Genomic DNA, 14,761 nt, shown 5'->3' with positions numbered 1-14,761 from the left:
GTTCTCTGGATGATAAGAATAAAAAATTAGCAGAATACAATGAGTAACCCTGTGGTATAGTTTCTTACAATTAGTTTTTGAAATTATTTTTGGTTCATGAATTGGAGGGAGAACATACAGTTGTATCTTAATGGAATCCAAGAACTTTGACAGGACAAAGTGTTCACTTTAAGTTCAGAAAATTTGGTCTTGGACCATTAAAAATAAGCTTGCATCTGCTACTAATTTTCTTCTTGCCGACAAAGACTGTGGTTTGGTAGAAAGAAGAAGAATAAAAGGATCTGCTCAAAGCAAGTTACAAAAATGACAATGGGAGGGGTCACAGAAGTTAAGGAAGGGAGAACATATAATTGCAGGTGATGCATTTCTTTCTCCCTGGTCAATCGTAGATTGAGTCACTTCTGTCCCAGATATAACAATTTCCCCAGCATCAACTTCTATCTTTCAGCCAGGTTTTGGCGTTAAGCCATATCTGCCCTTCAAAGGGCCCATTTAGAAAACATCGTTTTATTATACATATTATAATAATGCCTCAATTAAACCAAATATAGATATATAATATATACCTATATGTACACACAATAAAGTGTACACATTTTAAGTGTACAGTGCCATGAAATGTGACAATGGCCACAGTCCAGACCCAGCACAGGTGCAGCTCTGTCCTCTGCAGTGAGTGGCCTCCCATGCCATCTGTCTGCCTGCCTCACTTTTCACTTCTGTCAGGTCATTGCTCTCTGCATTATATCCAGGCTTCATGGCTGTTTTCTGCAGGGGCAGCCAGATTGTCTGGTAGGGTCTTACTTTGTCATACCTGGAAATAGACGTGTATGTTTTTTATCTTTTTGTATTAAGAAAAGAGAAAGCAAAAAAGGACTTCTGTGGAGGTTATAGAAAGTGTAAATTATCAGGTTTAGTTGTTAATCGATTCACGCGTAAGTGTATAGTCAAAATCAAATGCCCTGTGCATCCTGTATTTATGTGGCATTTTTAAATTCATTGCTTAATTTGTTATTACGCTGTCTGCAGTGACACAGAAGTAGCAGTACATTTTTACTTCAAGTTAAAAAAAGATAAAGTGGAAGGTTGAACAGTACATGTGGAAGCTGAGCTGGAGGAATGGGTGTATCTTCAGTCAAGTGAGTTTGCAGGCTACGTATGTATAAATCTAGGCAGGTAAAAAAATACCTATGATTTATACCTGGGTGTATAAGTATAGTTTCTAAAATAAAAATGCAATATGAAGAATGAGTAGATTAGAAAAAGTTATATTAAGAGAGCTTTTACTGGTATTCAAATAAATATTTTACCAAATCATACCTGAGATATTTTACGTTTGGTGCTACAAAAAGTAGCACTTTGGGGTATTAAACTCACTTCCTGGATATTAAAGAGCAATAGATAAATTAAGTATGTTAAGACCAAAATGTGTTATTTTCCTCCATTAGATTACTAGAAGATTTTGTGGTTAGGCTTTGTTACTTTCCAGTGATAAGCATCTGAAAAGGATCATTTTTGAATTTTATTTTAAATATCCAGTTAGAATTTGATCTTGTATTGATAGGATCCTCTTATTCAGTGACTGTTGCCTAAACTTGTCATATTTCTTTCTTCACATACGAAACACTTACGCTATCTTAGATTCCTAAAGTCCTACAAAGATAGAGGGGTTTAGACACATTATGAAGTAAGCCCAGTAGGAAGGATAAGTCAGACAGACATCAGCCACTGTACCTGGAGTACAAGCAGAATATGGTATAAAGACTCGGGAAAGAATTACTTCCCCCAGCAAAGTGTATGTGTGCAGGTTCTCCAGTACAGGAGAGATCTGTTTTACTGAAGGAATCAGAAAAGCTTCGTGCAGTGTGTAGCCTCTAGGGTGGGCCTGGGAAACTAATTTGCATGTTAGAGTAATTTTGCTGCCATAATACTTTGTAAGAGGGAAAGTTTCTCTTTTCCCTTTAACTTGGGGCAACAAAGATTGAATAAATCCTTCACACTTCAGGCTTTGCCTCACTTTCTCGTATTGATTCATTTCTCCAAAAAAATGTCTTCCCTACATTTTAACAACAGCCATTTCCACAAATCTGTGTTTCTCTTGTAATGTCTGAACCACTGGCTTTCAAACTCAGAGCTCTTGTTTAAAAGGAAGCGTATCTGGAAGCCCAGTATGTAAAACGCACGAAACCCGAACAGATTTCTGGTTGAGACAGGGGTGCGTTTGTCAGAAGCCTCCTCCTTCCTGCTTGGCCCACTGCATCCCTTTTCTCCTCTCCCCATCCTTCTCTCTCCCAGGGCTCTGCAGAACAGAGTTTGGTTGAACTCTCCTTCTTAATTTTCTTTATTACGCAATTCGTTTTGAAACAGTTCACTCTCAGCCATTTAAAACAAGCCCTGGCTGGAGTGTCCCTGTGTTTGTTAACAGACCTATTTAGTCCTAAGCCCACTCACAACCCTTGTCTCCCGTTGCCTGGAACCATGGCAACTTGCACATGCATACAGGGAAGGCAGAGAGCCCAACACCCTTTTCTGAAATAACGAGCTTCCTTACCTGAGAAACTTGATCAGCAAATTTTTAAAAGATAACAAAAAGCCAAACCAGGGGCGTTATGGGGTCAGCTTTGTATTCTATCGCTTTTTCATTTCTGAATGAATGAGTGTGGCTTTTAAAGGTAGGTCATCTCTTATGTTGTTTTGTATCAAATAAACCTCATGTGAACAGATGACTCTCACACGAAGTGAACAGTGCTCTGTTTGGATTATATTTGGGGGATCTCTTTCCGGGTTTGTCAGTTGGACACTCAAACCGGGGTGAAGGGGTGAGGGCAGATATAAGAATGAGCTTCCAAGGGTAGCATGTCTTTGAGGCAGAATGAACCTAAATAGTTTTGCGGATAGTGAAGTAGTTGGAATACCTTCCTATTGTCTTTCCACTCCCACAACCTCAAAAGAAAGGACTTCCGGGCTTCCCTGGTGGCACAATGGTTGAGAGTCCGCTTGCCAATGCAGGGGACACCGGTTCGTGCCCCAGTCCGGGAAGATCCCACGTGCCGCGGAGCCATGGCCGCTGAGCCTGCGCATCCAGAGACTGTGCTCCGCAACGGGAGAGGCCACAGCAGTGAGAGGCCCGCGTAACGCAAAAAAAAAAAAAAAAAAAGAAAGAAAGGACTTCCAAGAGGATCTGACTTCAGTTACCCCATAAATCATAGCTGACCCTCGGAATAGGCTCCAGCAGCTGCTCAGAATTATAAGATATTGTGCCAGGATATGGAACTCAGGGCCAAAGAATCCTGAGGAAGAAGAAACAGGAGGAAACATTTTAGGAAGAGATAATATGTCAAGTAATTATTCAGACATCTTTTCAGAAGAGGGAGTCCATTTTATCAGCATGGTGAAGTGACTAGTTACCAGAGTCAGTGCCATTAGTGTTGGTCAGCCTTGTCCTAAGGCATTACTATCAAGTCCTTTCTTGGTGGAGGTGGGAATAGAGGTGTAAAGAAACAACAGAGAGTGTCTTAGTGATCTTTTGGTTACAGAAAGAAAAATCCAACTGGGCTAGCTTAGGCCCAGATAAAAGGATTTTTTTTTTTTTTAAAAGAAGTATCATTGTGTGTGAAGGAGGCCCCAGGCAGGACGTGTAGGCAGGCCTCGCAGGGGCCGGGGACCAGGGGCCGGGGGCCTGGGCTGGCCTGTTTGTGAGAATCAAGGGGCAGATGGTTTGGGGGGCTCAGTGTTTGTCCGTGTGGCTCTCTTTCCCGCTCTCCTTCTCACCGTGGACTCTCATCCATCTCTCCATGTCCATCTGCTTGAGTCTTCACTCTCCACCGTGTGCTTGCTCTGTTTCTCTAGTGCACACGTGGGACGTGCTCACTAGCCTCAGAGCTGGGCTGCCTCTCTGTGTCAGCGTCCCCCTCTCGCCCAGGCTCCCCCTCACAGGGTCCCAGGCCAGAGACTGTACGTGACTCTGCTTGGGTCACAGGGCCCTTCAGGTTTGATCCTGTCAAATGGGAGTGGTGGGTAGGGGAGGGTGAGCAGGGTTTTGTGATGCAGACGGGCTGCTCAGAACTTAGCCCTGTGAAGGGAGGAGTATAGTAGACATGCTTCCAAGTGGAGTGCTGTCTGGGCAGCCCCTGTGAAAGCTGTCTACTCCAGGTGAGAACACACTTGCCTCTTTTTTTTTTTAATTGAAGTATAGTTAATGTACTTTTTTTTTTTTTTTTTTTTTGCTGTACGCGGGCCTCTCACTGTTGTGGCCTCTCCCGTTGCGGAGCACAGGCTCCGGACGCGCAGGCTCAGCGGCCATGGCTCACGGGCCCAGCCGCTCTGCGGCATGTGGGATCTTCCCGGACCGGGGCACGAACCCGTGTCCCCTGCATCGGCAGACGGACTCTCAACCACTGCGCCACCAGGGAAGCCCTAATTTACAATTTTGTGTTAGTTTCAGGTGTACGGCAAGGTGGTTCAGTTTTATATATATATATATATATATATGTATGTATGTACGTATACATATATAGTCCTTTTCAGATTCTTTTTTATTATAGGTTATTACAAGATATTGAGTAGAGTTCCCTGTGTTGTACAGTAGGTCCTTGTTGGTTATCTATATATAGTCGTGTGTATCTGTTAATCCCCAACTCCTAATTTACCTCCTCCTTACCATCCCCTTTGGTAACCATAAGTTTGTTTTGTATGTCTCTGAATCTATTTCTGTTTTGTAAATAAGTTCATTTGTATCATTTTTTTACCTTCCACATATAGGTGATATCATGCTATTTGGAGAAAGACCTCTCTTTTGCCTTCCAAGCATTCTAGTAAATTAGTCACCCCTTGGTCAAACTGGTGGCAACCAGACTCCTCAGTCCCTCCAGCTATATTGGGCTTAGGGAAAAACTCATCAAAAACCCATTATATCAGGAAAGGCCTAGAAAATTAATTCCTCCTTGAGAAGGGCCAGGTTACAGCTTTGCACCCCACCATGAACTCCAGCCATAAGTTGGAGCACTGCATTAAAAACTAGCAGTGCAGCACATGGTGCCCTGACACCTCCACTGCCAGATCCCACGCCCATGCTCCACCTGTTTCTCAACAGAGGTTACTGGGGTCCACCACCCAATGGTTCAGCTAGCAGTCAAGCTTAGTGCTCAGATAGTAATTGCAGAAACTCTTTCACCAGACTGTCCACTTCGAACCTTACGCAGAGCTGGCAAAGAAGGGTAAGGTGGAAGGGGAACATCTTTGAATTCTGGGCCCAATTCTCACTTCCATCCACTTCTGCTCTTTTTCAAGCAAAGAGACTAACCTAGGGGTAGAGGCACAAAAGCAACTACCATTTGACCTCTTGCAAGTATCATAGCTCATCTTGCTTCAGATTTTTCAGTTGTCAAGTGGAGTTGATATAAGTATTCAGGAAATGAGGTTCTGTTGTAAAACCGAAGGCACAGTGCCTGGGTGTCATGTGTCTTAGCTCTTGCTGTTTATTAAGTATCTGTTATGTGCCAAACTCCATAGTAGGTATTTTACATGTCATCGTTTTAATCCTCATAACAGTCCTGCAAAATAGGTCTTGTTAGTTTCATCTGAGGAGATGGAGTCTGGAGAGGGGAAGTCACGTGTCCAAGGTGAACCAGTATGTGAAGGTGCCAGAATCACACCAGGTTGGCCTGGCTACAAAGCCCATGCCATCGCTGTGGTTTCCAGAATAAACTGTGTGCGAGCAGACATCCTCTGTGTAAATGGGACCGGAGCCATCAGGCTAAACAACGCCCTGCTCCACACAGTTGAGGGTAATTCATATCCACTGAGTAAACAGACCATGCCGGGCAAGAGTTCCCTTGTGTCAACTTGCCTGTTCTAGGAATTCTCAGTATATACATTGGAGCACAGCCAAAAGTTCAGTGTGAGGCTGATCTTTGTTGAGATCCATCCCAAGGGGCTTAGCTAATAAACAGACTGAAAGGACTTCCCTGTGAGGTGGTTTCACTCATAGGACTCACCCTTGGCATCTCCCAAGAGATAACTTTTTCCAGTGGTTCTGACACACCCAGTTCCCATGTCTCCAGGGAGTTAAGGGGCGCAGTGACCCCCACCACATAGGCTCACTGCCTGGACACCACCTCCTCCTCACACCCTGGCCTGAGGTAGGGGTCCTTCCTGTGTTGTCACAGTCCCTGCGCAAGCATCTGTTAGAGCAGCTGGTCACATTGCCTTTGCCTGTGTCCCTGCCTCTCTTCCCACCTGGCTGAGAGCAGAATGCTCCATCCTATGCACCATGTAGCCCAAGGATTTATCACTATTTTCGACAGCAACAATAACCTTGGCATTATCATAGTTGACATTTACTGGGTACTTACTACATGCACTTTGAAGTGGGTACTGTTGTGATCCTCACCTTAAAGGCAAGAAAACTGAAGCACAAAGACGTTCGTTTACTTCATGTCACAAAACCATAAGTGGTAGAGCTGGATATGAACCTGGGAAGCTTGATTCTAGATCCATGCTTTTATCTAGTACTCTGTGTTGCCTCCATGTAGCAGATGCTTAATTAGTTAATATTTGCAAAGGGATACACATGAAGATTTATTGCTGTATTTTGAGATACATGATATGATTTGTGACATACTTAAATTTGTGCCACAATGAGCTGTGTTACAATGGCGCTCTCCCACACCTCCTGCTTCTGTTATTCTGTGGGTCTTCATCCCCGCACGCTTGCACAGCAGAGGCAGTATAGTGCCGTGCCTGTGAACATGCATTAGAGAGAGGCCGATGCCGGTTCTTGCTCTCCCACTGACGGGCATCACTTCTGTGGACACGTTACTTATCCTTTCTTAATGTCATGTGCCTCCACTGGAAGATGGAAATAATAATAGCGCCTACCTCATAGAGTAAACTTAAAGGAAATAATATAAATGGAGTAATTAAAGGGAATAATATAAGTCACCATTCGTGGAACACAGTACCCATTCAACAAACATGAGCGGGTTTTGTTATTACCACAATTGTCATGAACATTGGCTTTTGAAACTTTGCCATCGAGAACACTACTTCCTGTCCATGGACAAGGAGCTCTGAGCCAGTGTGAGTGACACTAACTGATATTGCTTCAGCCTGAAGTCTAAAGTCACCAAACTTAGGACAAAGAGCTGGAAAGTGGTGAACCTAGGATTTGAACCCAGTTCTTTCTGATGCTAAAGTCCATTCTCTATCCACAATATGATACTGGCTATCAAGGGAATAGCAACTGTTGGATGCGTGTGTGTGTGTGTGTGTGTGTGTGCCTGCGCATGTGTGTTGGAGGGGAGGAGTATTCGTTAATTCAGAAATCCAAATGTTTGTCATTGTGACACAGCAATAATTATGACCATCAATTTGAAAACTGCAAGAAGCTCTGGTTTTGGCCTCTAGACTTTGCCTCTGGCCAAAATTGATGTGTCCTTGACTGCCCTCAACAAAGACAAGAACTGTTAAGCTTAGGTTGACAAGCAGGTAGAAGCTCTGAAATCGGTGGTTCATTCCCAGGCCTGCCCACTGAGTAACTAACTCCTGGGTGCCCTCCAGAGCTTGGACAAGGGCAGTGGGCACCATGCCTGTTCAGATGTCATCCAAACCCAGGGAGCTAGTGCTCGAATGTCAGTAATTTTGCACAGAAAGCGTGAAATGCTCTGGTCCGCCCTGGGCAGTGGATGGTGGGCCCCAGAGCCAGTGGGCTGCTCCTGGCCCATTTGTTTAGGCCTCTTGCATGCCCGTTCTCCATGCACTGGGAAGGAAGTTTCGGAGGCAGCATTTCATGCCACTGAAAGGGGGAAGGGGGGAGGACAGTTGGTCATTGCAGTGGGGTATAAGAGCCCAAAAGCAATGCTCTCTTCTGGGTCAGAATCTTGGTGGCCTCGTTTTGCTTCCGAGAGGCGCCATTATTTCTAGGCATCACAGCCCATGCTCGCTTTACAAGTCTGCTCCTTCATTCTGTTCTTTCTGAAGCTTTTCCGTTGCACCCTGTTCCCGTCGACATAAGCTCACAAAGCAAGGGCAGTGCAGTCAAGCGGGAAGGACGTTGTAGTGGCCATCAGGAGACCCGGAATCTGGCCCTGGCTCTGCCCCAGCTGGCGGGGCACCTTGGATGAGTGCCTTTGCTCCTGGGCTTTCCTTTCCTCACCCGTAAAACAAAGGGGGCAGAACTGGATGGTGATGTTTCCTATGATCCCTTCCGGCTTTAAAATCGCAAGTTGTTTATTGAGCATTGGCAGCCTTAAAGTGTCTTTGCCCTGTATTCAAAACCACATTTTTCCCACTCCTTATGGGCGGCGTGCTTTCTATTGCTTCAGTGCCCATAAGGCTGGTCCTTAATGTTTGATAACTCTTCACTAAATGAATGAACGGCTATACAAGGAAATCATGAATGAGTGAAACCACTGTCACGTGCTTGTATAGCTTGCACACTTTGGTTCCTGGTGTTTCAGTTTGGTTTGCTAGGAGGACTAGGTAACCAGTAGGAGGCATCTGAGTGGTGTGGGCACAGAGAAATCAATTTCTAACTGTTGTTGTTGCTCTTACCCTTATAATTATACATCCTGTTTTCTACAAATTTGGAAGAGTGTGCATAGGGTTTTGTAACCACCTTTTTTCAACAGTGACGATTTTTTTCCTCATCACTAATATTCTCTTACTTAGCTTTAATGGGTGCATCCTATTCTATTGTAGGGTTTACTGTAGTTTATTTAACCAATCCCTTAATCTTACACAGTAAGTCCATTCAAGTTTTTCCATATTATAATCAACGTATCTAAATATTCTAAATTACTTTAAAAATAAAATATACAGGCATACCTTATTTTATTGCGCTTTGTTTTATTGCATTTTTTACAAATTAAATGTCTGTGGCTACCGTGCATTGAGCAAGTCTCTTGGCGCCATTTTTCCAATAGCATCGACTCCATGTGTCTATGTTATGTTTTGGTAATTCTCACAGTATCTCAGACTTTTTCATTATTTTTATACTTGTCATGGTGATATGTGATCAGTGATCTTTGATGTTACTGTTTTCATTGTTTTGGCATTTTTTAGCAATAAAGTATTTTTTTAATTAAGGTACATACATTGTTTTTTAGACATAATGCTATTATTGCACATTTAATAGACTACGGTACAGTGTAAACATAACTTTTATATACACTGGGAAACCAAAAAAAATCATGTGACTTGCCTTACTACGGTGGTCTGGAACAGAACCCGCAACATCTCTGAGGCATGCCAGCATTGTTTTTGTAACAGGAGAGATGTTTTCAGTAAATGATACTGATCTCATCACACCGTGGGCCCTGCCTGCTTAAGTAAATTGGTGGATGAGTCTATATGAGAGCTGTGTGGAAGCCACTGTGAGGCAGCCTTTCCTCTCCATGTGCAGAGCGACAGTCATCACCATCAGCTACAGTGTCACTGAATGAGAGGAAAGCTGTTTCCCCACATCCAGAGCACTTTGTCTTTCCTCTCTCTTTTTTTTTTTTTTTTTTTTTTGCGGTATGCAGGCCTCTCACTGCTGTGGCCTCTCCCATTGCAGAGCACAGGCTCTGGACGCGCAGGCTCAGCGGCCATGGCTCATGGGCCCAGCCGCTCCACGGCATGTGGGATCTTCCCGGACCGGGGCGTGAACCTGTGTCCCCTGCATCGGCAGGCGGACTCTCAACCACTGCGCCACCAGGGAAGCCCTGTCTTTCCTCTCTTGAGCAGAACTAAGAGAATAGGTGAGGCCAGGTCATATGGAAGAGGACCCAGACAGAGGTAGGAGGCCTGGGTTGAAGCTCCCCTCTACTGCCTGGCCTCAGAGCGAAAGCTTAACCTTCTGGACCTTGGTTTATTTCTCTATGAAGGAGAGCGTTAGTATTATCGTTAGTATTGCCTGCCTTTCCATCACTGGTTTGGAAGGTAGAAGCTGGAGAGCCTGTGAGCTTGAAAGAAAATCATAGGTCCAAGGTTAATTTGAAGCCTTAAAGTAAATGTTGTACAGAAGTGAGTCCCTGAGAACACAGGGTCACTGGTTCTTTTTGTGCCGTTCATCTCTGGAACTGTGACCTGGACTATACCTATAGTTGGCAGTGGTTTTTGAGAAAATCCTTGCTTCACACACCACCACTATGAACAGGGAGCAAAGGCAGTACTTCAACCCTCTACTTTCTGTATGCTTTTTTTACTTTTAATCCTTGCCAGATGTAGACTGGCAATGAGCCCAGAGGGTGAGTGCCTTCTGATAGAGGTCGTTTTGTTCCCATCTCCCTTCTAGACAAAGAATTCTTGAAGGAAAAGGAGAAGTTAGAAATGGAGTTAGCGGCAGTGCGGACCGCGAGTGAGGACCACCGGAGACACATCGAGATCCTGGACCAGGCTCTGAGCAACGCCCAGGCTAGGGTCATCAAGCTGGAAGAGGAGGTGAGCCTGTGGGGGGGGCGGGGGGGTGGGGAGGGGCGGTGCGCAGAGCCCCGAGGGCCTCCGTTTCCGTTTCCTAACCCAGCAACTTTAACCAGAGCCAACTCCAAGGGAGTTGAGTCAGGGGAGCGATGTAGGTGACCTTCCAAATAAAAATGAATAAAAACAGAATTTATCCACCCCAGAGCCGGGCAGAGGATGAGAGGCAGACGTGAGTAACCAGCAAAGAGTTCAGTCTCAGCCATCAACCCAGGCTGCTGCCCACTGGCTGGCAGGTGTCCAAGGCTGAAAATAAATGGAAGGAATGGGAACCACTGGTGCCTGTGGAGAGAAGAGACTCAATTAACAGTTCAAGTGCTGTGTCTCTGGGCTCTCGATTGCGTAAAAAAGGCCAAGTCTTCTGATGCGGTGGGATTGGGGTGGTGTTCAACAAACCTGTCTCCAATTTTCAGAAGTTGGCTTAGCCAGGTAATGACCCCCCAATCCAGGAAACGTTGATGCCGCTCAAGCGTGATGGGTTTAGTGGTTTCTGATGAAATCCAGCCTTTAGATGAAGTTTTAAGAAGTAGACTTTTCCTTTAAGCCTTACTGGGGAAGTAGAATGACCACTCCTGAGGTGCCGGCTAGGGGATCAGGGCTGTAGACACAGCAGCACAGGGGAGCCTGTTGCATCCGCTGTGTGTGGTGAGGCTGAACTGAGCAGACCCACGGTGGAGAGTAGAAACTCAAAGTCACAGAGCGGCATGACCGAGATATTCTCCACCAGGACTGAGTTGGTGCTTGGCACGCAGGAAACAGCACTATTATTAATCCAACTGCTGTTGCTGTTGTTGTCGACAATAAAAAGCTGTTCCTTCAGGAAACATCTCCTGGCGCCAGGTGGCTTGGGTGTCTCAGCAAACTTCAACTTCAAGGCTAATGCAGCTAAAGGGGAAGATTGTTAAGTCAGTAGGGTCTTGTCCATTCAACCTCTCCCGTTAAACCCCACAAGTCCTATGTACAGTTTTAATACTAGCATGAGGATCCCAGGCAACAGCCCCAGAGTCTCTTCCTCGTCACCAGCAAGCAACTCATTAAATAGGAAACTGTCTGCTACAGACCTTAACCCCTGAAGGACAGGAGGTCTGCTTTGAGGAAGGGAGGCCAGAACTCATTCTGAGGGCACTTATCAAGGCTCCATCTCCATGTATGGAGCGAAGGAAAGTGATAATTTTGAAATATTTTAATTTTAATATTTCTGTTAAAGCAAAAGCTGTGAACTCCTTGAAGACGGGTTCTTTATAATCAGCGTTATGGGTCTTGTCATTATATTTATATAGGATCTGTGTTTGATTGATTGTATGTAACCCCCAAAATGTCTCATGTGTCTGGCTGCCAGTGTCCCTCCTTGTTCTTATTAAAGTTTCTTTTGAAGGATCTTAACTCAGTTTAGATGGCTCACACTGAGTGCTTACCATAACTTCCCATGATGGTTAAGGGCTTGGACTCTAGAGGCAGACCACGTGAGTTAGACGGGTGCTGTATCAGCTGTGTGACCTTGAGTGAGTCACTAACCTATTCAGTCCTCAGTTTTCTCACTTGTTACATGGAGGTAATAAAAGAGTGTACCTTCTATTGTTATTGGGCGGATTAAACGAGATACTTCATATAAAGCACAAAGCTTGGCATGGTAGTGCCTCCAAAATGTTGGCTGATTAATTACCGTTACTACTAGTCATCATCATCATTATATACTCCTTGCTAGACTTAAGGCTGATCCAAGGGTGAATGAGAGAGATCGATGCCTCCAAGAATCTTGCAGTTGGCTAGTGATAATATTAACTCATTCATTTAACAAATACTTATTGAGTACCAGCTGGATGCCAGGTACTGTTCCAGGCCTTGGGGACATATTGTGCACTCTTCCCCAAGCAGACAAATCTCGTGGCACTTATATTCTAGGGGCTACACACTCAGAGAATGGTATACAGTCTACGACATGGTAAGTGGTGTATGAATGGTACTCACAAAATAGTTTATCAGATGAGGCTTTTCTAGCACAGGAACCTGCAGTTAGTAGGTCCTCAAACAATCAAAGGCACAGTGAATGAAAGAGTCAGATGAAAACTAATCCCAAGAGCAGGTGTCGAAAAGGCTATAAGTTGCTGTCCACGCCCCCCGGCAGAAGGTCAGAAGCACCTCGTTTTTTATCACAGTGGTTTTGGCTCGGGCACAGGCATTGCTCCTGGCAGGGCTGCCTGCTAAGTCAGAAACCACCCTTTGCAGCGAGCACTTAAATCGCTAGCATGTTCCAGCTTGCCAGTGCAATCATGGGTTGAACTCAGGATCTGAATCACCTGCAAGGCATCTGCATGCCCAGGTGCAGAGTGACAGGAAATAGCATCTGGTGTCTTCTCACCCAGGACCAGATCAAGGAAAAGCCTCAGTCTGAGGCTTTTGGCACCAGCCAATCCCCAGAAAGTTAGAAATGTGCCTGGGATTTATGAACATGGGCCAAACTCCTAATTGGAAGAAAACAAAGTCTGAGGGTAAGAATTTGAAGTGGTTGATCAGTGAGTCTAAATCCATACCTGATGTGACATTTACATAAATCAATTTTTACCTTAATTTGCCTCTCCTCAGTGATTGTGTGGTTTGTTTGTTCATTAGGCCTTTCCTGTCTCTCCAGGGCTGTCATCCATAAAGGGCTCTGAAATCTTTAGGAGGAAATTACTCCACAAGTATCTATAATCAGATATTGTCATACTCATTCACACACACACAAATGGGTACACATGCATAAATACATACAGACACAGTTTTTCTAATAGTAATTGGTAGTTATAGAAAATTTGAAAAATACAGAAGAGTAAATAAGATGAGAAATTATTATTCTGCCATACAAACACAGTTGATGCTTTTATTTCCTTTCAGTCTTTTTTCATACATAGATGATAGATAGATAGATAGATAGATAGATAGGCAGGCGTAGTTGTGATAATGTATATAATTTTTGATTCTGGATTTTTCAGTTAACATTATAGAATAAGCATTTCCTTATAACATTTAAAAAATCTTTATTAACCTCATTTCCCATGCCTGCTGATGCTATAATGACTCAGCAATAACCATGGATTGAGCTCAGAGCTCTATAAATGACTGAAAGCAGGTGGCCTGTTAGGGTTTTCAGTTCCTAGCATCCCAGCTGTTTTAGGTATAACTGGTGGCCTTCGTCTAAATCTTTTCTGTCCCAGCACACCTGAGGGATAGGAGTGGAGAAGGTACATGCACTTGTAGTTTAAATAGCGTCTCGAGGTACTCTGACACACACACACCCCCAATCTCCACCCCAGCTTTGAGGATCACTGTCTAAATTCCGTGTTCCCTTTTCCTCTCCTCCCCTCAGCTCCGAGAGAAGCAGGCATACGTGGAGAAGGTTGAGAAGCTGCAGCAGGCCCTGACCCAGCTGCAGTCCGCCTGCGAGAAGCGGGAGCAGATGGAGCGGAGACTGCGCACCTGGCTGGAGAGGGAGCTGGACGCCCTGAGGACCCAGCAGGTGAGGGGCGGGGCGGGGCCGGGCCCTCGGAGTCTGGCGCATGCGTTCTGTGAACACCACGGAGCCGAGCACCTGCTGCCCGCCAGGCTCTTGCTCTCTGCCCTGAGGATTCAGGGGTAAACGAGAGCTTGCTGTCCTCCGTGGTCCAGCACAGAGGCCAGTGGAGGAGCCAGTAAGCCCACTCACTGGAGAGAAAACGTCTTGACAGGGAGAAAGTGGTGACCCCTGGGGGCTGGGTATGGGGGAATGCGAATGCAGACAGCTTCATAGCGGAGGACATTTGAGTTGGACTTAGAAGGATGAGTTTGTTGGCCATTCTGGGGGAAGCGTCAGAGGTAGAGGAGGAGTATGCATGGAGGAGAGAGATGAGAGGCACGTAGTGGGTCCAGGACAGCTGGGGGCAGCCAGCTGGGGGAGCATACCAGCTGGAGGCAACGGCCAGTTTGCGGAGGGCTTTTGGTCATGTTGAGAGACTGGATTTTCTTTTTTTCCTGTAGGATCAGGGGAGGAGCCCTCTGGTGGTGTCAGAGGAGGGGCTGGAGGAACAGATGTTGAAGTCAGGGAGGCCAGCCTGAAGGCTGTTAGTGTCATCTAGGGTTTAGTGACAGTGGGAATCCACGGGGGACCTAGAACGGGGTGAAATTGGGAGGCCCTGATCATCAGTGAGTTTTCAGAGGTAAAGGACAGGAAGGAGTCAGGACGATCCCTAGAAAATAATATTGGCCATAAGTTCCTCGTCCTTTTTCTCCTGGTAACAGCTGTTCATGTAATTCAGCTACAGATAAACTCAGAGTAAAACACCCCAGC

General features: G+C 45.2%; 1 protein-coding gene across 2 annotated transcripts in view; it reads left to right on the top strand.

Moving 5' to 3' along the window:
* Window positions 1–14,761, top strand: part of AMOTL1 (angiomotin like 1) — a gene marked incomplete at its 5' end in the record, with an annotated part of 103,159 nt that overhangs the window by 73,335 nt on the left and 15,063 nt on the right. For both annotated transcript variants that reach the window (XM_079707397.1, XM_079707396.1), the window contains 2 exons: window positions 10,277–10,422; window positions 13,805–13,954. In XM_079707397.1, the coding sequence (XP_079563523.1) occupies window positions 10,277–10,422; window positions 13,805–13,954 (296 nt within the window). The remainder of the gene's footprint in view (window positions 1–10,276; window positions 10,423–13,804; window positions 13,955–14,761) is intronic.

Source organism: Hyperoodon ampullatus (genome assembly GCF_949752795.1).
Source record: "Hyperoodon ampullatus genome assembly, chromosome: 7".
Lineage (NCBI taxonomy): Eukaryota > Metazoa > Chordata > Mammalia > Artiodactyla > Ziphiidae > Hyperoodon > Hyperoodon ampullatus.
This window is presented reverse-complemented; position numbering and strand designations above follow the sequence as displayed.